Source organism: Martes martes (genome assembly GCF_963455335.1).
Source record: "Martes martes genome assembly, chromosome: 4".
In the NCBI taxonomy this organism is placed as follows: domain Eukaryota; kingdom Metazoa; phylum Chordata; class Mammalia; order Carnivora; family Mustelidae; genus Martes; species Martes martes.
The window spans coordinates 39,488,218-39,514,876 of record NC_137891.1 but is presented as its reverse complement, the minus strand read 5'-3'; the positions used below and the strand labels follow the sequence as shown (position 1 = coordinate 39,514,876).

The window sequence follows — 26,659 nt, the reverse complement described above, 5'->3', positions numbered from 1 at the left end:
CACCATCCATATTGAGAACGACTGGCTTAGATGAATGAGGCCGGACACTTTGCATTTCAAACAAAATTGAAGTTTGGTTAGCAAGAAAAAAGGGGAATGGCTGTAGAATAGGTAATTAATAGTGCCTGCCAATAGTAGGAACTGAGTCTTGCTCATTTTTTCAGTCTTCTCCAAATTCTTGCATAGTTCCTGGCATGTCATATGTTCTCAGTGAGCTTTCTTGAATGATTGAAAGAATTGGAATATAAGCTATGGAAAATGGAAGCCCAGCATTGTGTGAATTTTGAATTTCATAAAGGAAAGGATGATCTTCCTTAAGATGGTTAAAGGGCTAGTCATTATAAATCTAGGCATGTTAGCAGGAGTCAGAAAGTGAGCTTTGATGTGCCACTGTCTGTGCCAGGATTTAGAATTTTTGGTCTTTCTGTCTGCAACATGCTCTGGAATGAAGACTTAAGAGTTAAATTTATATCAGTGAACCCTGTTCAGCAATGGAAGGTTTAGGGGAAATATTTAAGTTTTCATGTAGGTAGTATATTCAGTCTTTAGAAGAAAAAAGTGACACAATTAAAAATCAGTGAAAGCCTCAGTCCCTAAATCCTACTCCTTCTGTCTTTTCAGTGCATTCTCTTTTCATTGTGTCCCTTTCCACTTCACTTAATCTATTCATCCTGGCATTTCTATCATAGCCTGAGACATTTTTAAACAATAATATTCTAGGAAAAATATTTAGAAATAGAAGCAAAGGATTTTGTTTTGTTTCCTCAAAATATAAACCTATTATTAGAGAGAAAATAATTCACAGTAGGAGAAAAGTTGGTTTTGCTTCAGTTTGCTTCCAGATTTAAGTAGAAAAGAATGAAAATGACATTATAAAGAATTTTATCTCTTTTTATGAAAAAGATAATCTGTAACTATGGATCATGGAGACAATATATGAAAAGCAAGTCTTTCTCAAATAGTGCTTCCAATTTCCTTTGAATATATAACTTCTGCTGAATTCAAAGGCATGATACAGCATGGGTTTAAAAATAGTTGTTTAAGATTTTGAAGGGCATAATATTTAATATTTTTATAGTTTGAATTCAAGTAAAGGAACAGTGGCTTCAACCTTTGTATAAAAAATAAAGAGTATGTTTAGAAAATGTACAGTTTAAGTTTAGACATTTCAAATGTCCTGTAATTGTTGAAGAGTGCACAGGAATTTTTTTTTTTTTTTGGTCAGTTAGGTTACAAGTATTTAGGAATTTTAAATGGAAGAAAATCTTGAGGGTTTTTATAAGTGAATTGCTTGACTAATACACCTTTTGTAAGCAAGGGTTACTTTTCCCTATGAGAAAATTCCAAGGAATAAAGAGATAGTAAGAAGTAGTGGCTTGTTTGAGGATTTTTTTTTTTTTTTTTTTTTTTACCCATGCATCTCTTTTTTTTTTTTTTTAAATTTTTTATTTATTTTCAGCGTAACAGTATTCATTGTTTTTTCACCACACCCAGTGCTCCATGCAATCTGTGCCCTCCCTAATACCCACCACCTGGTTCCCCCACCCTCCCACCCCGCCCCTTCAAAACCCTCAGGTTGTTTTTCAGAGTCCATAGTCTCTCATGGTTCACCTCCCCTTCCAATTTCCCTCAACTCCCTTCTCCTCTCCATCTACCCTTGTCCTCTATATTATTTGTTATGCTCCACCAATAAGTGAAACCATATGATACTTGACTTTCTCTGTTTGACTTATTTCACTCAGCATAATCTCTTCCAGTCCTGTCCATGTTGCTACAAAAGTTGGGTATTCGTCCTTTCTGATGGAGGCATAATACTCCATAGTGTATATGGACCACATCTTCCTTATCCATTCATCCGTTGAAGGGCATCTTGGTTCTTTCCACAGTTTGGCGACCGTGGCCATTGCTGCTATAAACATTGGGGTACAGATGGCCCTTCTTTTCACTACATCTGTATCTTTGGGGTAAATACCCAGCAGTGCAATTGCAGGGTCATAGGGAAGATCTATTTTTAATTTCCTGAGGAATCTCCACACTGTTCTCCAAAGTGGCTGCACCAGTTTGCATTCCCACCAACAGTGTAAGAGGGTTCCCCTTTCTCCACATCCTCTCCAACACACGTTGTTTCCTGTCTTGCTAATTTTGGCCATTCTAACTGGTGTAAGGTGGTATCTCAATGTGGTTTTGATTTGAATCTCCCTGATGGCTAGTGATGATGAACATTTTTTCATGTGTCTGGTAGCCATTTGTATGTCTTCCTTGGAGAAGTGTCTGTTCATATCTTCTGCCCATTTTTTAATATGATTATCTGTTTTGTGTGTGTTGAGTTTGAGGAGTTCTTTATAGATCCTGGATATCAACCTTTTATCTGTACTGTCATTTGCAAATATCTTCTCCCATTCCGTGGGTTGCCTCTTTGTTTTGATGACTGTTTCTTTTGCTGTGCAGAAGCTTTTTATCTTGATGAAGTCCCAGAAGTTCATCTTTGCCTTTGTTTCCTTCGCCTTTGGAGACATATCTTGAAAGAAGTTGCTGTGGCTGATATCAAAGAGGTTACTCCCTATGTTCTCCTCGAGGATTCTGATGGATTCCTGTCTCACGTTGAGGTCTTTTATCCATTTCGAGTTTATCTTTGTGTAGGGTGTAAGAGAATGGTCAAGTTTCATTCTTCTACATATAGCTGTCCAGTTTTCCCAGCACCATTTATTGAAGAGACAGTCTTTTTTCCACTGGATATTTTTTCCTGTTTTGTCAAAGATTATTTGACCATAGAGTTGAGGGTCCATATCTGGGCTCTCTACTCTGTTCCACTGGTCCATGTGTCTGTTTTTATGCCACTACCATGCTGTCTTGGTGATCACAGCTTTGTAGTAAAGCTTGAAATCAGGTAACGTGATGCCACCAGTTTTATTTTTGTTTTTCAACATTTCCTTAGCAATTCGGGGTCTCTTCTGATTCCATACAAATTTTAGTATTATTTGCTCAAGCTCTTTGAAAAATACTGGTGGAATTTTGATCGGAATGGCATTAAAAGTATAGATTGCTCTGGGCAGTATAGACATTTTAACGATGTTTATTCTTCCCATCCAAGAGCATGGAATGGTCTTCCATCTTTTTGTGTCTTCTTCAATTTCTTTTAGGAGTGTTCTGTAGTTCCTCGAGTACAGATCTTTAACCTCTTTGGTTAGGTTTATTCCGAGGTATCTTATGGTTTTTGGTGCTATAGTAAATGGAATCGATTCTCTAATTTCCCTTTCTGTATTTTCATTGTTAGTGTATAAGAAAGCCACTGATTTCTGGACATTGACTTTGTATCCTGCTACATTACTGAATTGCTGTATGAGTTCTAGTAGTTTGGAGGTGGAGTCTTTCGGGTTTTCCATATAAAGAATCATGTCATCTGCGAAGAGAGAGAGTTTGACTTCTTCCTTGCCAATTTGGATACCTTTTATTTCTCTTTGTTGTCTGATTGCTGTTGCTAGGACTTCTAATACTATGTTGAACAAGAGTGGTGAGAGTGGGCATCCTTGTCGTGTTCCTGATCTCAATGGGAAGGCTGCAAGCTTTTTCCCATTGAGGATGATATTTGCTGTGGGTTTTTCATAGATAGATTTGATGAAGTTCAGGAATGTTCCCTCTATCCCTATACTTTGAAGCGTTTTAATCAGGAACGGATGCTGGATTTTGTCAAAAGCTTTTTCTGCATCAATGGAGAGGATCATGTGGTTCTTCTCTCTTCTCTTATTGATTTGTTCTATCACATTGATTGATTTGCGAATGTTGAACCATCCTTGTAACCCAGGGATGAATCCTACCTGGTCATGGTGGATAATCTTTTTAATGTGCTGTTGGATCCTGTTTGCTAGGATCTTGTTGAGAATCTTAGCATCCATATTCATCAGTGATATCGGTCTGAAATTCTCCTTTTTGGTAGGGTCTTTGCCTGGTTTGGGGATCAGGGTAATGCTGGCTTCATAAAAAGAGTCTGGAAGTTTTCCTTCTGCTTCAATTTTTTGAAAGAGCTTCAGGAGAATAGGTGTTATTTCTTCTTTGAAAGTTTGATAGAATTCCCCAGGGAATCCGTCAGGTCCTGGGCTCTTGTTTTTTGGGAGGTTTTTGATCACTGCTTCAATCTCGTTACTAGATATCGGTCTATTCAGGTTGTCAATTTCTTCCTGGTTCAATTTTGGGAGTTTATAGTTTTCCAGGAATGCATCCATTTCATCTAGGTTGCTTAGCTTATTGGCATATAACTGTTGATAATAGCTTCTGATGATTGTTTCTACTTCCTTGGTGTTAGTTGTGATCTCTCCCTTTTCATTCTTAATTTTGTTAATTTGGGCTTTCTCTCTTTTCTTTTGGATTAGTGTGGCCAATGGTTTATCGATCTTATTGATTCTTTCAAAAAACCAGCTTCTAGTTTCGTTGATACGTTCTACTGTATCTCTGGTTTCTACCTCGTTGATCTCTGCTCTAATCTTGATTATTTCCCTTCTTACGTGTGGAGTTGGTTTGATTTGTTGTTGATTCTCCAGTTCTTTAAGGTGTAGAGACAGCTGGTGTATTCTGGATTTTTCAATTTTTTTGAGGGAGGCTTGGATGGCTATGAATTTCCCCCTTAGGACCGCCTTTGCTGTATCCCATAGGTTTTGGAGTGAAGTGTCTTCGTTCTCATTGGTTTCCATAAATTGTTTAAGTTCTTCTTTGATCTCCTGGTTGATCCAAGCATTCTTAAGCAAGGTGGTCTTTAGCTTCTAGGTATTTGAGTTCTTTCTGAACTTTTCCTTGTGATTGAGCTCCAGTTTCAAAGCATTGTGATCTGAGAATATGCAGGGAATAATCTCAGTCTTTTGGTATCGGTTGAGCCCTGATTTGTGACCCAGTATGTGGTCTATTCTGGAGAAGGTTCCATGTGCACTTGAGAAGAATGAGTATTCTGTTGTTTTAGGGTGGAATGTTCTGTATATATCTATGAGGTCCATCTGGTCCAATGTATCATTCAATGCTCTTATTTCTTTATTGATTTTCTGCTTCGATGATCTGTCTATTTCTGAGAGAGGCGTGTTAAGATCTCCTACTATTAATGTATTCATATCAATATGACTCTTTATCTTGATTAATAGTTTTCTTATGTAATTGGCTGCTCCCATATTGGGGGCATAGATATTTACAATTGTTAGATCATCTTGGTGGATAGTCCCTTTAAGAATGATGTAGTGTCCTTCTGTATCCCTGACTACCGTCTTTAGTTTAAAATCTAATTTATCTGATATGAGAATCGCTACCCCGGCCTTCTTTTGAGGCCCATTGGCGTGAAAGATGCTTCTCCATCCCTTCACTTTCAGTCTGGTTGTATCTTTAGGTTCAAAATGGGTCTCTTGTAGACAACATATGGATGGGTCCTGTCGTTTTATCCAATCTGCAACCCTGTGTCGCTTTATGGGTGCATTTAGGCCATTCACATTGAGAGTGATTATTGAGAGATACGTTTTTATTGACATTGTGTTATCTTTGAAGTCTTTCTTTCTGTCGATTGTCTCTATATTTCTGTTCAATGCTATTCTTAGGATTTTTCCTCTTTTATAGAACCCCCCTTAATATTTCCTGCAGTGTCGGCTTGGTGGTTGCATAGTCTTTCAAGCCTTGCCGGTCTTGGAAACTCTTTATCTCTCCATCCATTTTGAATGTCAGTCTTGCTGGATAAAGTATTCTTGGCTGCATGTTCTTCTCATTTAGTGCCCTGAATATATCTTGCCAGCCCTTTCTGGCTTGCCAGGTCTCTGTTGACAGGTCTGACGTTATTCTGATGGGCTTTCCTCTGTATGTAAGGAGCTTCTTTGTCCTAGCGGCTTTCAAGAGATTGTATCTACAATTATGATTCCTCAATTTTACTATGAGGTGCCTGGATGTTTTTTTTTAATTTATAATCTTGGGGGGGGGACCTTTGTACTTCTAGTACATGAACACTTGTTCCATTCGCAAGATTGGGAAAATTTTCATGAAAAACTTGTTCCACTATATCTTCTAGACTTCTTTCTTTCTCCTCCCCTTCAGGGATTCCAATAATTCTGACGTTGGAACGTTTCATGGCATCATTTATTTCCCTGATTCTGTTTTCGTGGCTTCTAAGCTGTTTGTTCCAGGCTTCCTCCTGATCCTTTCTCTCTATTTGTTTGTCCTCCAGGTCACTAATTCTATCTTCTGTCTCAGTTACCCTAGCTTTTAGAGAATTTAGATTAGATTGGAACTCATTGAGAGCGTTGTGAACCTCATCCCTGGTGGCCTTCAGCTCTGCCCTAACATTATGAACCTCCTCTCTGGTCGCTTTCAATTCTGCCCTAATCAATTCTGCTTGGTCATCCATGGCTTTCTCCAACCTAGCTATTGCCTGGATAATTGTTAGCCTGAATTCTCTTTCTGACATATTGTCTATGTTGATAGCCGTTAGCTCTGTTGCAGAAGGCCCATCCTCTGTATTTTTCTTCTGTTGGGGATTCCTCCTCCTAGTCATTTTGGTGAGAGATGACTGGACAGATGTAGCTGGATGTATTGACCGTGGTGCAGTCAAGGTGCACCCTGGAACGCTTCTGAGCACTCAGGATTCCCCACCCAAATGAGAGAAAAAAGAAAAGAAAAAGAAAAAAGAGGGAGAGAGAGAGACAGGAAAAAAAGGGAAGATAAAAGTGAAGGTTCAGCCCAAATGGGCCCCAGGGTAAGGTTTATGACGTATACAAACAAAAACAGACAAACAAAAAGACTGATAAAAGTATATGACGAGAGAAAATATATATATATATAAGCAAAAAAAAAGGAGGAGCCTCGTCAAGAAGAACCCCAAGTATAAGATTTATATACTATCCGGACAAACATAAATACACAGAGACACTGGCAGAAGAAAAAGATGGGAGTATGGTTATAGATTCTCGGTGTGGGCGAGGAAGGTTATTTTGATTCTTCCTGGATGTATCTTGATATCTTTGTTAAAGGACTCAACTTTCCTAAGAAAAAGGGGGATTAAAAATTGGTTCACCTATAGGGGTAGCATTGCTTGGAGAAAGGGGATTACCTTGAAGTTTAACTCTATATGAATATTAGAAAATAAAAATAAAAAAGGAATAAACTGGACTAAACTAAATTAAAATTTTTTTTAAAAATTAAGAAAATAGAAAAGCAAAAGAAAAACACATGTGTATGTATCAAAAAATTCAGGTTAGAAGTTTATCATGGAATTTGATGTACTGGACATCTCACTGTGATGGTAAATAGGTTAAAAAATTATCTATATAAAAAAAGAAAAAAAATGAACCAGAATAGTGGGAAAGAATTAAAAATAAAAGTTGTATCTATGAAGTAGTGGTGGTTGTTCTCTTGTAGTCTTTTTTTTTTTTTTTTTTTTTCCTGATTTGTTTTCTGGGGGAGGGGGCTGCCACGTGGGTTTTCAGTCAATGATGTTCCCTGAGTTAAGTCCTCCCGACCCCCTCAAGGGGGTGGGCTCTGAGAAAAACGTTTTTTTTCAGGTTTTTGTTCTCTGGAGGTTTTTATGTTTGTTCACTTCTTTTCTCTCGCCTTGACAGCTTTTGATGGTTTTTGGAGGTTTAGAGGAAAGAAAACTGCACCCCAACCTCCCTCTCAGAGAGAAGCCTCAGTCTGCTCCCCTGCAGGTGCTGCAGCCGCTGGGCCGCTGGCAGAGCAGGTTCTGAGTCACGGTCCCTGGGGACGCAGGATCTCCTGCTTGTACGCAAAACCAAGGCAGCTGTGGCTGTCTGGGCAGCTCCAGACCGCCAGAGAGGTTCCAAGCAGCAATCACACACTGAGATTTTCCCGCTGGCTGGGGCTAAGAGCTCAGGTCTTGCGCGCACCTCTCCCAGGGGATGGTTTGGGGCGCGGCGCCTCCAGCTCTATCGGCTCTATCGCTGTGTGGGTCTATCGCCGCGTGGGTCCCAGAACACCAGGCTGGGCGTGCACCTCTCTCAGGGGAGGTTGAGGCATGCGCGCATCTCCAGTAAGGTGCGCGTTCTGCCGTCTGGTGTGGCTCCCAGCCCCTCACGGGAGCTGGACTCCACCCGTTCTCGGGCGCACTGGCGGCTCCGGGACAAAGACCAGGTTTCTCCGCCGCACTCTCCGGCTCAGCGCCAGGGGATGCTGCCCTGGGTCTGGGGACTTAAGCCCCTATCCCTATCCGCCCCGATTCCCACAATTTCCCCGCTCGAGTCTTTGCTCTTTTGAGTGCTTTCAACAAGACTCCAAGTTAATGCTGGTCCCCAGATGCCGGGCACTCTCGTATTGGGGTATTATTTTCCAGTCGGTCGCCTCTGGTGGCTCCCTCCCACTTTTGTTTATCTTCCGATATCAGTCCGACGTTCCCACTCCACTTTACCTGCCCACTGGCGTCTTCTGGCCCCCGTAGAGATCCAGACGTGTATAATTCTGATTTCAGGCTGATTTCATGGGTGATCGGAGTTCTTTGGTAGGTAATCAGCTCACTTTAGGGTGCAGGTTGAAAAGGCGCCTCCTCCTACTTCCCCGCCATCTTGTCTCCTCTCTTGTTTGAGGATTTTGAGGAACCTTGCCCTGATGTAGAATCTGGACGAATTCTCTCTGCTGAGGAGACAGGAGGTAGTGATAATGACAAAGAAAAGAGCCAAGATGTCTATCGACAGATGAATGAATAAAGATGTGGTGTATACACACACACACACACACACACACACACACACACACACAGGAATATTACTCAGCCATCAGAAAGGATGAATACTTACCATTTACATCGACGTGGATGGAACTGGAGGGTGTATGCTGAGTGAAATAAGTCAACAGAGAAAGACAATTTTCATATGGTTTCACTCCTAGGTGGAATAAACAGGGCAGAGGACCATAGAGGAAGGGAGGGAAAACAGATTGGGAAGTTATCAGAGAGGGAGAAAAATCATGGGAGACTCTTAACTATAGGAAACAAATTGAGGGTTGCTGGAGGGTAGGTGTATGGGGGGGGTGGGATAATTGGGTGGTGGACATTAAGGAGGCCATCTGGTGTGATGAAGGCTGGGTGTTGTACTCAACTGATGAATTGTTGAATGCTACATCTGAAACTAGTGATGTCCTGTAAGTTGGCTAATTGAATTTAAATTAAAAAAAAAAAAAAAGAAGCTTGCCTTCCTTTTTTCTCCTCCCTTCATGCCCTCCCTTCCTCCCTTCCTCCCTTTCTTCCCTTTCCTGGTTGCTTGTGGGATGGGAAACATTCTTTGTGTCCCCCTTACAGCACCGAAGGGCATTTTGCTTCATGTATGTTGGAGCTTTACCAATAGATCTTCTCAGTCAGACCCTATTACTGCTGTATCTTCCACTACCCCCCCCCCCCCCCGACCAGCTACTTGCCCTTTTCTCCAGAGCCCATGTTTTGTAAAGCCTCTGTGTCTTTGCTTGGGTTGTTCCTATGTTGGGTTACTTTTTCTTCCATGCCACCCCCACCTTCTTCACATGCCCTTCAGTACCCTTTAAACCTCAGCTCAAGCATTGGCTTCTTCATCCCCTCCTCCCCTCTGTTCTCCCAGAACCTTGTAACTGCCCTAGTTACAGGGATTTTTACATTTTGTCTTCCTGTTTATACTTGGTAGCTCCAAGAGGGTGTGGGTATTCTCTCACACAACTGTGTCTTCAGTGCTTAGTAGGGGGTCAATAAATTTTTGTTAAATGAATGGCGAGATGAAGTTACGACCAAAACAGAACACTGTTTATGGTTAATAAAGAGGAAATGTTTGAAATGAGTAGTTCTACTTGTCGTTGTTGATCACCATAGAATTCTTTTCTTCATTTGCAGACTACTAAAAAAAAGTACTACTATAGCTTGTTTAGTTTTATTTCACTAAAATGATGGTATAGGGATATTTGTATTTCTGAGCCAGGGCAGACTAAAGTCTTTCAGATCAGCAGGTCCTCCTAGTGATCCCGTCGGGAACTTTCCTTGGGTCGGTGTGGAGCCAGTGCTTTGTGGTAGATTAAAATGACTTCCAATGATTGCATCATTCATGATTTTATCAAATTCTTTCTTTTGTTGGGGAACTATTCACATGTTTATCACTCATTGTGAAAAATTGTACATTTTGATTTTCCTAGAATTAGTTGTGAGCTACTAGGACTATTCCCTAGTACTAATTTGGAAAGATATGGTACATAAATCTGTGTTTGTGTCATCCAAACCCTTCCTGATTTCATACACAAAACTATTTTACTTTTGGCCTATGTCTTTTCACGCTGAGGAGGGCTGGTGTTTTTTGATTCTTTCATGCAGATAAACTGGTGCCTTTGGTCATTCTTCTCACTTGAATTGAGTCCAAGTCCAGAATGAATTTTTTGGTGTATGGTGACCCTAAATGTGTGAATTAGGAGAATATTTCCTCAAACTGTCCTTGATTATATTGGCCTTTATTTGGCTTTATTCTGTCTCTATATTTTACTATTTTAATTTTTATTATAGATCTCTATTTCTTGCTAGGAATGTATAATTATATATTGGGTTGCATTATTTTTTAAATTACATATTATAAATTGCCTATTATTTACAGTGTTTTTCATAAGTGGAATATTTTCTTCCATTTTTGTTACATCTCCAGCTATTTACCACTGTTAGTAATAATTATTATTTTCTACTATTTATTAATGAAAACATATCTTAGTTGGGCTAATGTGCCTCCTTAAAAACAATAATAATAAAAGATTCTTGCAGTGTGTCATTGGAGAGATATATAATTATGCATTTTAGCCAAGAATTGCATCAGTAATTTTCAGTTTATGTTCTAGGGAAAACCAGGTTTAGAATCAATGAATATTTGTTTAGTGTTTACTCATGTCAAGTGTTTCAGGTAATTTCTCACATAGTTCTCTACCTTTGATCTTAGTAAGCTTTCTAAAGTAGTAATATTACATTCAGAGAAAAACTGATCTATCGAAAGATAAAAAAATCTATCATCTTTTAAGTTAAACTACTTTTAAAAATAAGTATTTATTGCATTTGTGGGATTGAAGATAAACTGTAGTTAGTTATTAAGAACAACACTCACAGATATTGGCTTATGTTTTAAAGTAATTACATCATTTTTTAGTGTCAAAATTAAATTAACTGACCATGCTAACAGGCATTAAGAATTATTATGAAAATGGCATGTTTTCTATTGGTTCAACTTGACATATATGCAAAAAGATCTGAAAGTGTTAGATGCAGGCCCTTATCTTCTAAACATATCTTCTAACCAGATTGTAGCCTAGGGATGATGTCCCATTGGTCCCTCTGAAAGCGGTCCTTTCTTCTCTGCCTAGGGGGCCATTACTCAAGTCTGTCTTGAGATGTCATGTCTTTTCTATGTAGCTTTTCATGATTTCTTTTGTTCTTTTCTGTGTTCTGGTGCTACTCTGTATATGAGACTGTTTGAGTACATATTTTTTGCTATAGTTATTTGCTTCTCAGACTGCATTTGGGTGTCCCTCATTGAATTTCTGTTATTTGTAAATGCATGCAGTTTCTTATAAGAGAACAATTTGTGATCCTCCGGGAAGTCTGCACTAGTTGGTCCAGTTACCTGTTTGATTGTACTTGCTGGTTTATCTGCTACCTAGGAATCACAGCACAGGTCCTGTTTCTGCAAAACAAGGGTATGAACTGGGGATCCCTAAGCTCTCCTGTACCACAATATTGCCATTATATGATTCTAATCCATCACTAGAAATGTATTGTGAAGTAGTTAACATTTATGGGATGCTTAAAGAATTTTTAATGAGAAGTAGATACTTGTGGTTAGTGTTAATTACTTGATGTGTTATTAACTTTTTCTTCTTTTTTTGCACCAACACCATGTTGAAAGAATGTACTTTGAAGAATAAATTGCAATCTGGTGAAATATTTTCATGGTTTAATAAAATTTAGCTTTTAAAAACAAGCATCAGTAATGGTGACTATAGAAACCAAGAACCTTGCATATAAATAATTATAATAAGAAGGAGAACAACATCAGTATATAGTTTTCATAATTTTTCAGAATATTTTAAATATGATAGCAAGTTCTTATTCCTTCAGTTTCTTTGTAAAGGAGGCAAGACAAGCACTCTAAGATCTACAGGGATTAAGGGCTCATTCATTCCTTAAATGAAAATGTACTGAGAGTTTACACATGGGTAGAACAATTGAAGATACAGTGATGACTGCTTGACTTCAAGAATAGGAGAGACAAATTCATAAACAAATATATTAGTTGATAATATTGTTAATTATGGTAGAAGCATGGAAAATGGTGCACATAACTCTGGAGAGGTATTTGGTGAGACTCCATAGAAGAGGTGATTTTTAAAGGATTTTCATTAAAGAGTGAGTGGAGATTCGCCAGAAGAAGAGGAATAGGGTGAGGAGAAGGGTCTTGTAGGAAAAGGGAAGGAAAATATGTAGAAATTCAGAGTTGTGAAAGAGCCTGGGTATTGGACAGTGTCCAGTTCAATGTAGCTAGAGTATTACTGTCTGATATAAAGATAAATAAGTAAGTTTAAAATGTCACATTTCATATTAAAATATAGAACAGGTGAATAATAATATATTTAGCCTAATATAGCTAAAATATTTGTTTTTTTCATACATAAGTATGAGGTATTCAGTTATAAAGATTAAATCAGGTCTGTACTTTACACTTAGAAAACATCTCAATTTGGGCTAGCCACAGTATCTAGAAGCTTCCCTGAGATGTGTGTAATGTTAAAGAGAAAACGAGGAAGAGGAGAAGGGAGAAAGAGAGAATGAGAAAAAGAATGGAAACATTTGTAGGGGGCCTGGGTGGCTCAGTTGGTTAAGATATGGCTCTTGATTTCAGATCAGGTCATGATCTCAGGGTCCTGAAGTCAGTCGTTGTGCTGGGCTCTGTGCTGAGTGTTGAGCCTGCTTAAGATTGTCTTTCTCCTTCTCCTGGCCTGTGTGCTTTCTCTCCCTTCTCCCTCTCAAAACAAAACAAAACAAAACAAAACAAAACAAAACAAAATAAAGCAAAACAAAACAAAACTTAAAAAAGAGAACAAAAACATTTGTTTGCTCTAGAGGGGGAAATGGAAAGATGAGGTTGTAGTTGTTGAAGCCATATTTTGAAAGTCCTTGTATACTGGCTGAATTTGGAATTTATCCCATAATATAGTAGCTTATGACTGTGATTCTCAAATTATCTTGGTAAAAGGCCAGTTTTTAAAATTTCAGATTTGTTGCAGACTGATACTTTTGCAAAATAGAAAAGCAGTGAATTAGAAAAATGAAATAAAAGAGACATACAAGGAGAAGCACCATTTTTTAATCATTAGATTTGACAAATGTACAATTGTTTAGTCAGTTGTTTATAAAGATGTCTAAATTAATGCTATCCAATGGAACTTTTTGTGGTGATGGAAATGTTATGTCTGTGTTTCCCAATATGGTAGCCACTAGCCACATGTGGCTATTAAGCATTTGAAATGGGGATAGCTAAAATAACCATTTTATTTGGTTTAATTCAATTTAAATTGAAGTAACTACATGAGGCTATTGGCTTCTTTGTTGCACAGCACTGGATGTGTTTACTCTTAACTTCTGTATCTATTATAGAGTAGCAAAAACCAGCTGTGGATTGGCCTTGGTCCTCAGACCATACTTTAAGTAGCATTGTTTAGAGCATGGACTCCAGAGTGAGAAATCCTTTGTGTGTCTGTGGCAAGTCGCTTAATCGCTTGCTACTCCACGATCCTCATTTATAAAACAAAAGTTCGTATTAAGGAGAGGAGAAGTGAGTTGGGGGAAATCAGAGGGGGCGATAAGCCATGAGAGACTGTGCACACTGAGAAACAAACTGAGGGTTTTGGAGGGGAGAAGGGTGAGGGTTTGGATGAGCCTGGTGGTGGATATTAAGGAGGGCATGTATTGCATGGAGCACTGGGTGTGGTGCATAAACAATGACTCTTGGAACACTGAAAAAAAGTATTAAAAAAAAAAAAAGAAGAAACTATCTCATAGAGTTGTGAGGATTAAATGTGTAGCAGGTGGAATTAGGGAAGGCACCAAGAAAAGATGACACTTGCTGGGGCCATACTGGATGAGTTCAGTAGGCAGAGAAGAAAGAGCCTATCAGGTACAGGGAACTCTAAAATCCATTTGGATCATATTCTGTTAAGAGGAAGGGACAGCAGACAGTTTGGTTTTAACCCTACCACTGCCACCACACTGCTAACATTCTTTCTTTCTCTTTCCTAGTTGTCTTATTTTAACTTTTTAGCATATTTTAAACTGGATCATTAGGTAACATGTGATTCTGTGGTTTTAATAAATACTGCCTATTCAGCCAATCATTGCCTCCTTGTGCTTCTTCATTCCTGAGAATTATGGTGCCTGAATTTGATAGTGGAATTTGGGCAGTGGTGGAGAAGGGAAGGGACTCCTGTTTGAAAAGCAGTGCCTGGAGTATGGCATATGCTGTGAGATTCTTTCCCCCTAAAATATGTTTCTTTCTTATATAGATTATTTTAGGAAGAAAACCACCGGGAAGAATCAATGAAGTTCCTTCTTTTCACATTTGTTGGTGTTGTTCACCTTTTCTCCCTGAACTCTGGGAAAGCGGTCTATAAGAATGACATCTCTCGGAGGACTTTTCAAGAAATAAAAGAAGAAATAGCCCGCTATAAAGATGTTGCTAAAGCAATCATCAACCTTGCTGTTTATGGTAAAGCCCAGAACAGATCCTATGAGCGACTGGCACTTCTGGTTGATACTGTTGGACCCCGACCAAGCGGCTCCAAGAGCTTGGAAAAAGCCATCCAAATCATGTACCAGAACCTGCGGAAAGATGGGCTGGAGAATGTCCACTTGGAGCCGGTCAAAATACCCCACTGGGAAAGGGGAGAAGAATCTGCTGTGATGCTGGAGCCAAGGGTTCACAAGATGGCTATTTTGGGTCTTGGCAGCAGCATTGGGACTCCCCCAGAAGGTATCCTTTGTCTTTTCAAGTCAATTTGCTGTGTACATTATAAAACTAGTGTCATGGGATATAGCTGATTACAGTATGCATGATTCATATTATAATTTGGCTAATAAGAAGGACGACAGAAACGTTTCTCATTCTGTTGGCTAAATGGTTCTCTTATGTTCCTTTTTCTTCCTACTTCCTTTCCTCCCTTTCTTTTCTTTTTTTTTTTTTTTCTTTCCTTCCTTTCTTTCTTCTATTTCTTTTTGAAAGGAAGTTTATTGTTTAGGGTCACTTTTTAAATGAAGATCTGCAACTATTGATCCATGATATTTACCAGCCCTATCACTTAGTAACTTGTAGCTAGTATGACATTAGTTTCATTCTATAGAGCATCGAGATAACTGTGTATAGGATAGAAAAACTATAATTTCCTCCAAGCAGCCTCAGTATACAGAAGTTTTTAGAATTAATGAAATGGGGAACAGATCTTTACACATGGAATTGATTTGAGTTAATTGTTGTTATGGAAGCAGAGGCCTCAAATGCAAGGAATTATCCAGGGTGAATTTCTACCTTTACTTATCAGCACCCTAGTTCAGCTTCATCAGACAATATAAATGACTAGATCAGGGATATAAAACTGGTCACTAGTGAGCTGCCAATCAGTCTTGAACTATTCATGGACTGTTTTCCTATAGGCTTTTCATGTATTCATGGACTGTTTTCCTATGGCAGAGGAACTATTTTATAGAAGCTAGTTGACATTCTCTAAAAAGTTTATAGAAAGTTTTGACCTTCTCTAATGCCAAAAGAAAGACCCAATATAGAAGTAGATGATCAGTTTTAAAAAAAAACATATTTTTGAGGTATAATTCACATAATATTCACTCATTTAAAATCTACAATTCGATGGTTTTTAGTATATTCACAGAATTGTGCTACTACAGCTCCTGTCTAATTGTAGAACATTTTCATCACCCTGAAAAGAAACTCCATACTCATTAGCAGTTACTTTGCGTCCCTCCCCTACTTCTCTCCTAAGCCCAAGGCAACCACTAATTTTCTTTCTATCTTTATGAATTGCCTGTTATAAATATTTCACATGAACAGAATAATATACTGTGTGTTCTTTTGTGACTGGCTTTTTCATGTAGTGCCGTGTTTTCCAGGTTTATCCATGTTGTAGCATCAATCAGTACTTAATTCTTCTTTATTGTTGAATGATATACCATTTTATGAATATACCACATTTTATCCACTCGTCAGTTGATAGACACTTGTTTTTTCTTATCTTTTGGATACTATAAATAACGCTGCTAAAAACCTTCATGCATAAGTTTTTGTAGGATATACTTTTTTGTTTCTCTTGGATATATACCTACCTATGAGGGGAATTGCTGGGTCATATAGTAACTCTACGATTAACTTTTTGAGGAACTGCCATACTCTTTTCCAAAGTGACTATACCAATTTACGTTTCCATGAATGCATTCCAGTTTTTACACATACTTCTCAGTGCTTGTTATTGTCTGTCCTTTTGGTTATGGCTATCCTAATGGGTGTGAAGGGATATCTCACTGTGGTTATGATTTCCATTTCCTTAATGATTAATGATGTTGATCATCTTTCCATGTTCTTATTGGCCAGTTGTGTATCTCCTTAGGAGAAATATTTAAGTCCTTTGCCCAATTCTTAATTATGCTGTTATTATTGAGTTGTAAAAAGTCTTTATGTATTCTTGATTCAGGTCCCTTATTAGATGTGTGATTTATTAATGAATGGTAATTGATGGTAATATTGCTGCAGAAAAGTTTTTACTTTTGAGGGGCACCTGGGTGGCTCAGTGGGTTAAAGCCTCTGCCTTCGGCTCAGGTCATGATCTCAAGATCCTGGGATCGAGACCCGCATCATCAGGCACTCTGCTCAGCAGGGAGCCTGCTTCCTCCTCTCTCTCTCTCTGCCTGCCTCTCTGCCTACTTGTGATCTCTGTCTGTCAAGTAAATAAATAAAATCTTAAAAAAAAAAAGTTTTTACTTTTGATTTAGCACAACTTATCTAAAATTTTGTTGTTGTTGGTGGTGCTTTTTGTGTTACAGCTAAGAAACGTTTGCCTAAACCAAGGTCACAAAGATTTATTCCTATATTTTCTTCTACGAGTTTTATAATTTTAGCTCTTACACTTATATCTGTGAATTAATTTTTATATGTGGTCAAGTAGTAGCCCAATCTTTATCCCTTTTCAGGTGGTCATTCAGTTGTCTCAGTGTCATCTATTGAAAAGGGAATCCTTTCTTCATTGAATTGGGTGTATTACATTAATTGATTTTCAGACGTTAAACCAACTTTGCATTCCTGGGTTAAATTCCACTTGGTTATAACGTATAATCTTTTTTATATATTACTGAATTCATTTTGCCAGTATTATGTTGAGTAGTTTTACATCTATACTCATAAGGGATATTGGTCTGCAGTTTTATTTTGTGTGTGTGTGTGATGTCTTCATCTGGTTTGGTATCAGGGTTAAAATTCTATACTCAAATAATTGGTTAGAAAGTACTACCTGGTCTTCTATTCTTTGGAAGAATTTGGGAGGGATTGGTATTAATTCTTTAAGTTTTTGGTAGAATTCAAAAGCCATCTGGTCCTGGGATTTTCTTTGTGGGAAGATTGTTAATTATTAATTTAATATCTTTCTTTGTTATAAATCTATTCATATTTTCTATTCTCAAGTCAGTTTTAGTAGTTTGTGTCTTTCTAAGAATTTATTTATTTTGCCTAAATTGTACAGTTTGTTGGCATATGGCTATTTACAGTATTTCCTCATAAGTATTTTTATTTTTGTGAGGATAAGGATCCAAATTACTCTTTGGTGTCACTTGCTTTCAGCCTGAAGAATTTCCTTCAGTTTTTTGTTTTTTTTCCCCAAAGCAAGTCTGTTAACAGAAAATTCTCCAACCTTTCATCCATTCTTATTTATTTATTTAATTTTCATTTTAGAAGCATAGTTCTACTGGATGTAAGATTCTTGGTTAACAGTTTTTTACTTTCAGCACTTTGAATTTGTCATCCATTATCCTTTGGTCTTTGCTATTTCTGATGAGAAGTCACTTGTTAATATTATTGGAATACCTTAATATGTGAGTCATTTTGCTTTTACTGATTTTATTTGTGGTTTTCATCATTTTGATTATGTTGTATCTAGCTGTCAATCTCCTTGCTTTTTTCTTGCTTGGAGGTTGTTGAGCTTCATGGATGTGTCAGTATTTTTTTTTTTTTTTTATCAATTTGGGAAGTTTTCAGCTATTATTTCTATGAAGATTTTTCTACCCATTTTTGCTCTTCTGGTCCTTCCACTGTGAGTATGTGGGTACAGTTAATGGTGTCCCATATTATTCTGAGGTTCTGCTCATTTTTCTTCCCCCCTTTTTTCCTCTATATTCTTTAGGTTATGTAACCTGTATCAATCTAGTATCAAGTTCACTGATTAATTCTTTTGCTAGTTAAAATACACTGTTGAACCCTTTACTGAATTTTTCTTTTCAGTTATTATACTTTTCAGCTCCAGAATTTTTCCTGTAATTTTTCTTTCTTTATTGATATTATTTTTTATTATATTATGTTATGTAGTGTTCCAAGATTCATTGTTTATGTATAGCACCCAGTGCTATTGATATTCTTTATTTGCTAAGACATTGTCATCATTCTTTTCTTTAATTCTTTAAGTATGCTTTCCTTTAGTTCCTTGAACATATTTATAAAAGCTGCTTTGAAGTTTTTTTCTCGTATATCCTACAACTGGGCTGCCTCAAAGGCAGTTTCTATGGCTTGCTTTTTATCCTATGTATCGGTCACACATTACTATTTCTTTTCATGTCTCATCACTTTTTTTTTGTTGTTGTTAAAAACTGAACATTTAAAATAATATATTCTAGCAACTCTCAATACTGATTCTCCCTTTCTTTCTCTTGCCCACTGAAGGTTGGTGTTGTTTATGTTGTTTGCCCTTTATTTGTTTAATGATTTGGTTGTACTAACTCTGTGAAGTCCGTTTCTCTCGCAGTGTACAGATTCTGATAACCCTGTTTAGAGTGCTTTTTTTCCCTCCTTTTTTAACTTTTAGTCTGGCTCACGAGGAGTCAGCCCTGGATCCCCATAAACCAATTATTGGTCAAAGGTTGTGCACAGATCTCATTAGTCAGTTATATTTTCCCCCTTTACTGTTGGATGTACACGTGACTTGGGGGCTGTTATTAAAACTTAAGGAGTTTATGTTTTTGCCTCAAGTTCAGCTACAGCCTAGTAGCTTGGAGGTTCTCTCCACCATCAACCTTGAGAGGATACAGACTTGGGCATGCACATACTCTTCCGAGTTGCTAGGATCCAGGTGATTTTATTATTATTTTGCTTAACAATATTTTCCTCTGTATCAGAATAGCCTATTTTTCAGTTTGCGTTTGGTCGGAGTGTGTGTAAGCCTTTTATGCCAGTGAAACCTCTGCCTTTTGTTGATGGATCTGTCTGCAGCTTGGAAAAGGTTTTCAGTCTGCCCCATGTCCTGTTTTGATTATTCCTGAATAGGAACATAGGCATAGCTTTTCCAATCACCAGGGTTTACTGTCATCCCAAGAGGGCTTTTCTTGGTTGTTTCTTTTCTTGTTTCTTTCTGTTAAATTTTGGATTGCTTGGTACTTAGCAGTATCATGAAGCTTCTGGCACTCTTTTAATTGTTTTCTACCAAGCTCACCATTGTTTTCAACAACATCCTTACACATGGAATTCTCTATGTTCTGCTCCAAATACAGTCACTATCCTGGTAAGAACTGCAAAGCTCTTCTTTTTCTTTGCTTGCCTCTTTGCTAGGAGAACCTCACTGCTTCCCAGGAACTAGGGACAGTGATAATGGCCTTTTTCTCCCAGAGTGATATCCTTAACAGGTGCTAGAAGGGGAGGGTGGTAGCTGCTGGTCTTCTCTGCTTGCCTCTCCCAGCGTGGGACCTCTGCCTATGAGTAAGCTGAGACAGAGATGATCAGAATCCAGGTATTATTGGTGCCTATACTTAGGGTAGGATTTTTGCCATATGTTGGGTAGAGGAATAGGCTTCAGCCCTTTTGGAGTAGAGTGTCCATAATAGTGTTTTTGTAACATGGAGCTGGCAATGGGAAAAGGAAGCAGGTCATGGCCCAAATGCTGTAGACTCTCATTATTCTCAGATTTAGTAGTTTTTCTTGAGTGAATGTTTCTCCATTTGCTTTAGACCCTTAAGACAATTTTGAGAGACTTTAAGTGATTTTTAAAAAAAAAAAGTTTTTCTCAGTTAAATGTTTTATAGAGGACAGACCTGCCAAGTTTCTCTCTCCACCATTCTGGAAGTACCACCAGGATAGTCTGTTTTGCTTTCTCGGAGGCCACATGAATAGGTGACCTCTGAGGTATTAGGGGAGCCCCTCGGCTTGAGTTCTATAGTGTTGACCAGGAGTTTTGTTTAGTTGCCTTTTGCTACGCAGTAATCTGTGTTAGGCACCAGATTGTGTATAACTTCTTTTTCCTTTTTAAGTCTTTCCAACTATCTTGAAAGGCTTAGCTTTTTTTTTTTTTTTCCTCTACAGATGAGAAACCCAGACTCCAAGAGGTAAGGTAGTTTGCCTACAGTCATACAACTAGTGAGAGGCCACCTGTCAAACTCCAGAGTCTATGCTTGTAGTTATTAGACTATATTGCCTACATACAGATATTTTAACGTTATTTTCATTTATATAAGGTTTCCCTTTTTAGCCATCTGACTGAAACAGATCTGTCTCAAAAGCTGCTGATACCCATACCGTGACAGCAGAATATATTGGTGTCTGCACCTTCTTTTTGGACATGTTTTCTCATTCCTGTTTCTTTCTTATCCTCATTTCTCATTTTGTGATCTTCCTTGGCTATCTGCCTGGTATTGAAAACTAAGCCAAATTACTGATTGCTCCTGGGGCCTTCAAAACCCAGGGGAAGTGAATTTTCCTCACTAGAATCTATTGTAGTGTTCCAAGACTCACTTTCACCCCACTCCTTATTCCATGGGGCTCAAAGTAGATAAACAGTTGTCTGGCAACTGGGCTATTTTCAGCTCTGAGGACACTGGAGAGTTACGCTGAACCAGGTATGGAAAAATTCCCACAGGAGACAGTGTGAAGTCAACACAAAGGGACCTCCAGATGCAGGTAATGTGGTGCAGAGCTCATCTCTTAGGAAACCCATGTTGTGTCCTTGGTTTAGCTGCCTACTAGTTGTGTGACCTAGGTCCAGTCTTTTAATGTGTATGGACCCTAATTTTGTCACATGTATAATGAGAGATGTTTGACATTTGAACCTGTAAGGTCTCTTCCAGATTGAAAAGGTTGTGATTTTTATGAGAATCCACAAGGGATCAGTGAAGCTAAAGTTTATGAGGGCAGGGCTTCTCTCAGGCATATGCTGTGGAGCAGATTCCTTATATAACCAGAGGTGAACTTTTTAACCATCTGATTCCAGAGTTGAATATTACAGTGTGTGTTAGTTTATTTGTGTGTGTGGGTTAGAGCTCTGTGAGTTATCTGTGGAGAATTGGAAGAAGAGAGATGTAAGTTGGCCAAGTAAGATGAAGATACTGAGCAAAACTTAGAGGTAAGACAGAACAAAAGTATAATTTCAAATCAATCCCAACATAACATAGCAGACAAGATTTAAATGCACTGAGTAAAAGAATGAGAACCAGCAGCCAAATCCAAGAAAGGCTGATATATGGGCAAGAACAGGAACTTGGGCAAAGTATTGTTAACCCTTCCTCAGTAGACATAACTCAGTAGGTCTCATTATATAGTCTCTGAACCCCAAACAGCAGATTATTGAGTACTTATTAGTCCTCTGTGGAGACTGGCATCTCTGTAGAGGTACTGGGCTTTCCCCAAATTTTATATGTTGCAAATTGTATTGGGAGCTCCTGGGAGCTCCTGAAAAACTGGACTGAATCTTAATCCATCTTTCTATTCTCAGCACCTAGCATCATACTCAGTGCGTATTAGTTATTCATTCAGTGTTTAAGAAACAGTGAATTGTTTTAGTTAGGTCTTTCCTTAGAATATTAGTCGCCTGTAATAATAAAAAAAAATAGTGGTTCCTTCTACTTATTGATGATGTTGTTGACCCATCGTAATTTGCTTAGATTTTTCTGATTATAAAATCAATATTAGCTTATTATAAAAAACACGTACATAAATATAAAAGTAATAAAAATCATTGTGATCTTTTCTCCTTGAATCATTGCTAACATTGTAATTTTTCACTCTCATTTTTCCATATCATATATATTTTTATTTTATTGATTTTTTTAAGATTTATTTATTTATGTTTGAGTGCATGTGTGCACATGTGAGCAGGGGAAGGGCAGAGGGAGAGGAAGAGAATCTTAAGCAGACTCCCTGCTGAGCACGGAACTGACGCAGGCTCAATCTCATGATGCTGAGATCATGACCTGAGCCAAAACCAAGAGTCAGGTGCTTAACCGACTGAGCCACCCAGGCACCCCATATTTTTGTTTTATAAATTTGAGATGAAACTGTGTATATTTGTGTCCTTTTATGCCATATATCCTGGACATTTACCACATACTAATAAATATCCTCTGAAATAAATTTTAACAATTACAAAATAAAATTTACAATAAATAACATAACCAAAACCCTCTTATTGGAATCCTGGTTACTTCTTTTTCTTTTTTTGTACTGTTTCAAATAACATAGCTATACAAATCCTTTAATACAGAAGTAAAGAATAGATTTTTATTTAAAAAAAAAATTTTTTAAAGATCTCATTTATTTATTTGACAGAGAGAACACAAGCCAGGGGAAGGAGCAGAGGCAGAAGCAGACTCCCCACAGAGCGGAGAGCCCAATGCGGAACTTGATCCCAGGACCCTGAGATCATGACCTGAGCTGAAGGCAGATGCTTAATGACTGAGCTACCCAAGCACCCCAAGAATAGATTTTGAAAGAAGAGATTTTTATGTTTTTGATGAATACCAGAAAGAGGAATGATTGGGATAGTCTAGGGAGTCTTAAGAGGGTGGCAAAAAATAATTTTGAAACTGCTCCTATAGATATAAAAATGGAAATAAAATTCCTTGAAACCATTTTTTCTGTCCAAATATTATTATGTAAAAATGTTAACATAATAGAATTTATATAACATTACAATATAAATTTATAATACAATGTAAATAGCATATTTAATTATTCAAAATTTTAATATAAATACTGAAATTTTTAGGTTCTTGATATATTTGTTAAGTTGTTTTCCAGAAAATTATACACATCTACTGTCCTGTCAGCAGCATATCTCAACATCCTTAAAATCCCTGTGCCTTCATATTCATTAGGTTTTTTTTTTCTAATCTTTGCCATTTTGATTCCTTAAAATGATATTTCACTATTATTTTATTTTGTATTTCTTTGCTTATTGGCAAAACTAATATTTTCATTTATTTATTGGTTGCTTGTATTTTTCTTCTTTACATTATCTGTGACTATCCCTTGCCTACTTTTCTGTTGGTACTTTAAGGATATTCTGATTGATGTATATGAACTCATTGCATACCAAAGATTTAAATTCTTTGTGGTCACCTGTTTCAAAGTGATTTTTGAAGCTGTTGTAATGATTCATATTGATTCATTATCTCCTTTTTCATTTCTTCTTAAGAACTTATTTATTTCTCATTTTTGAAGAAGGCTGGCTGTCCCTGGAGTATAGTTAAAAGATTGTGAAACAGCAAAATAGACTCATTTATGCTCCCTCTGCCCTATCAAAGTGCTCTAAGAAACTGAGCTCTTTAGCTCAGTTTATGCAGACTTTAGAACATCAACCTCATGGTTTGCATACTGGTGGATGACCTGCTCTTGAAACGGCACTTAAAAACTTAAGAATCCAGTCAACCTGGACTAGATTTTGGGCTGAGTGTGCTGATTGGTACTTCTGCTGGGGGGTCATATCAAAGTTGTGTACCTCATGACTTTTCTTCATGGAGATGATTTAGGAGTGGGAGGAAGAGGGATAGAGATAACACTAGGCTGGACTTAATGTATAGACTTGATTAGCAGTTAATGTTTAGTTGTAGAACTATTCTAACTGGGTTTAAATTTAAAGTACATATGGGTGTGTTAGGATTTTAAACTGTTTTCAGAATTATTGGGAAAGCTCATAATGCAGATTTGCTCATAATTTGAGCTTTTCAGGAATGAATTTGAGAACTACTCTGTAGAACCAGGCTACCAAGGCTGCTATTGCTTTTCCTAGATTAAGCATTGACTTTTATCAGAAAGTTGCAGTTGGAAATCCAGACATTACCACAACTGTGCTTGCCTCTGAAATAATAGAAGCAGTAGAAAGAAGCCTTCACCTAATTCTGCCTTCCAGATCTTGTTCAAGTACATACAGTTGGTGACACTTAAATTACTTCTAGAACCCTAGCTGTAGGGAGAAATTTAGTTTTTAGGTTTTTGGTCATTATATACAGAAAAGCACATTTAAAGAAAGTTGAGGAATGCCTGAGTGGCTCAGTCAATGGTTAAGTGTCTGCCTTTGGCTCGAGTTATGATCCCAGTGTCCTGGGATCGAGTCCCACATCGGGCTCTCTGCTCAGCGGGGAGCCTGCTTCCCTTCCTGTCTCTCTGCCTGCCTCACTGCCTACCTGTGATCTCTGTCTGTCAAATTAAATAAAATCTTAAAAAAAAGGGGGGGATCAAATAAATCAATAAAGGAAGGAAGGAAGAAGGAAGGGAGGAAGGAAGTTGGAATGGATGTTGAATGCCAGTTGTCCATATCTAACACAACGCTCATTTCATTATGCCTTCATTATGAAGGTTTGTTTGCATAAATAAATAAGTAAGGAAAAATGGCCATTGATCATATAGTCCATATAATGCCACCAATAGCAGTTTGGTCCTCTGTAGCAGATGAATTATAGTGGCTTTGAAAGGACTAAAAAGACCATAAGGAGAGTAATCATGAAATGAAATAGGGGCATATGTCCCTGCGTATGCTGATGGACTGAAGAGAAATGTTCTAGGCTGGTTGTCAAGTTTGCTATATAAATTCAAGTGGGTTCTCTCCTTCATCTTTTCTGCTGTTTCCTTTTGGATGTCTCTCTTTAAGAAATATCCAGTCCCATGACTTTAGGTACCACCTATATACCTATGACTTTTAATTGTACATATATGTGCCTGACTTATGTCTGCAGTTCCAGGAACCACTGGATGTTCCACAGGTCCCACAAATTCACCATCCTATCTCCCCTTTGTTTCTCATATTCATTAATGATATTATCATACACCCAGGGACCCAGACTTGGAGCCTCAAATCTAATGTCCGAGATGGTATCTTGCTTTCATGTTTTTGTTCTCTGCCTGGAATGTCTATATTTAAGGATTCGGCTCAAATGCCTCTTCTATGGAGACTTCTTCTATGCTTGCTCATTCCCAAACAAGTGTTGACCTCTTCCTGTCTTCTGCTTTTCCTGTACCTTATATATGCTTATATCATAAGCATTTCTCTACTAGAGAATAAGCCTCTTAAAGTCAGAGATCCCAGTTTCATTGGTTCTCATCTGGGGGCAGTTTTGCTCCCCAGGGGAAATTTGGCCATGTCTGGACACATTTTTGATAGTCACTGAGCCAGGATACCACTTACCTTCAGTGGGTAGAGCCCAGGACTACTGCTAAGCATCCCATAATGTACAGAACAGGCCTCTTTCTCCCCCCTTAACAAATAGTTATCCATTCCAAAGTGCCAGTAGTGTTGAAGTTGAGAAACTTTGCCCTTCTCCTTAGCATGATGTCTCATGCACAGAAAAGCTTCAAGAACTACTAGTTGAGTGAATTAAGTCTTTCCATTTATCTTGCTCCAACATTTAGTTGGTCTTAAGTGTCACACATGACTCTTTTTTTCCATCCTTACTGTACTGTCAGAGTTCAGGACCTAACATCTCCTGACTAGTGTTATAATCATCTCCTAATTGATCCTCCTGACCCCAGGCTCATTTTGATCAATTTCAATAGCGCTGCTTTAATTGTCTTTGTAAAATATGGATCTCATTATGCCACTTCCTTGCTTAAAAGATTTTAAGCAAGATTTAAGCAAAGATTTCATTGTTCAGGGTATATTTCAAATTCTTAGAACCTTTTAAAAAGTGACTCCAGGCTGTGTTTCTAGGCTTATGTCTACTCCCTCCCTAGCCACAAACTTTATGCTTCAGCCACATGGGCCTAACTGCTCTTGCCTTGACATGTTCATATCCAATTTGCCTTAAAATCTTCTTCCTGGACCTCTGGCTAACCTAACCTTACTCTAACACTAATCCTAACTCAACCCAACCCAACCCTTCTTTGCTTGGAGGATTCCTATTCATTTTTGAAGACTCATTTAAAATGGATCTTTCTTTAAGTCTTTCTTGAATCCAAACCTAGTAAACTTAATTGTTCTTTCATCTCTATTTTCTTAGCACTTTACCTATAGTATGCAATGATCACAATTTATTGAAGCCGATTGTTTACATGGTCCTCTCTGCTGAGAAACTGTGACCTCCTCCATGGTAAAAGCTGCATCTTTTCTTGGTATCTCCTTTAGCACTAAGCTCAGTGCCTGATATGTAATAGATGCATATTAAATACCCATTGATCTGATTAATAGATTG

The 26,659-nt window shown here is 37.9% G+C and overlaps 1 protein-coding gene across 5 annotated transcripts in view; it reads left to right on the top strand.

Moving 5' to 3' along the window:
• Nucleotides 1-26,659, top strand: part of CPQ (carboxypeptidase Q) — a 465,885-nt gene that overhangs the window by 102,006 nt on the left and 337,220 nt on the right. For all 5 annotated transcript variants that reach the window (XM_080803182.1, XM_080803179.1, XM_080803183.1 and 2 more), the window contains exon 2: nucleotides 14,512-14,978. In XM_080803182.1, the coding sequence (XP_080659308.1) occupies nucleotides 14,546-14,978 (433 nt within the window). In that variant the 5' untranslated portion in view covers nucleotides 14,512-14,545. The remainder of the gene's footprint in view (nucleotides 1-14,511; nucleotides 14,979-26,659) is intronic.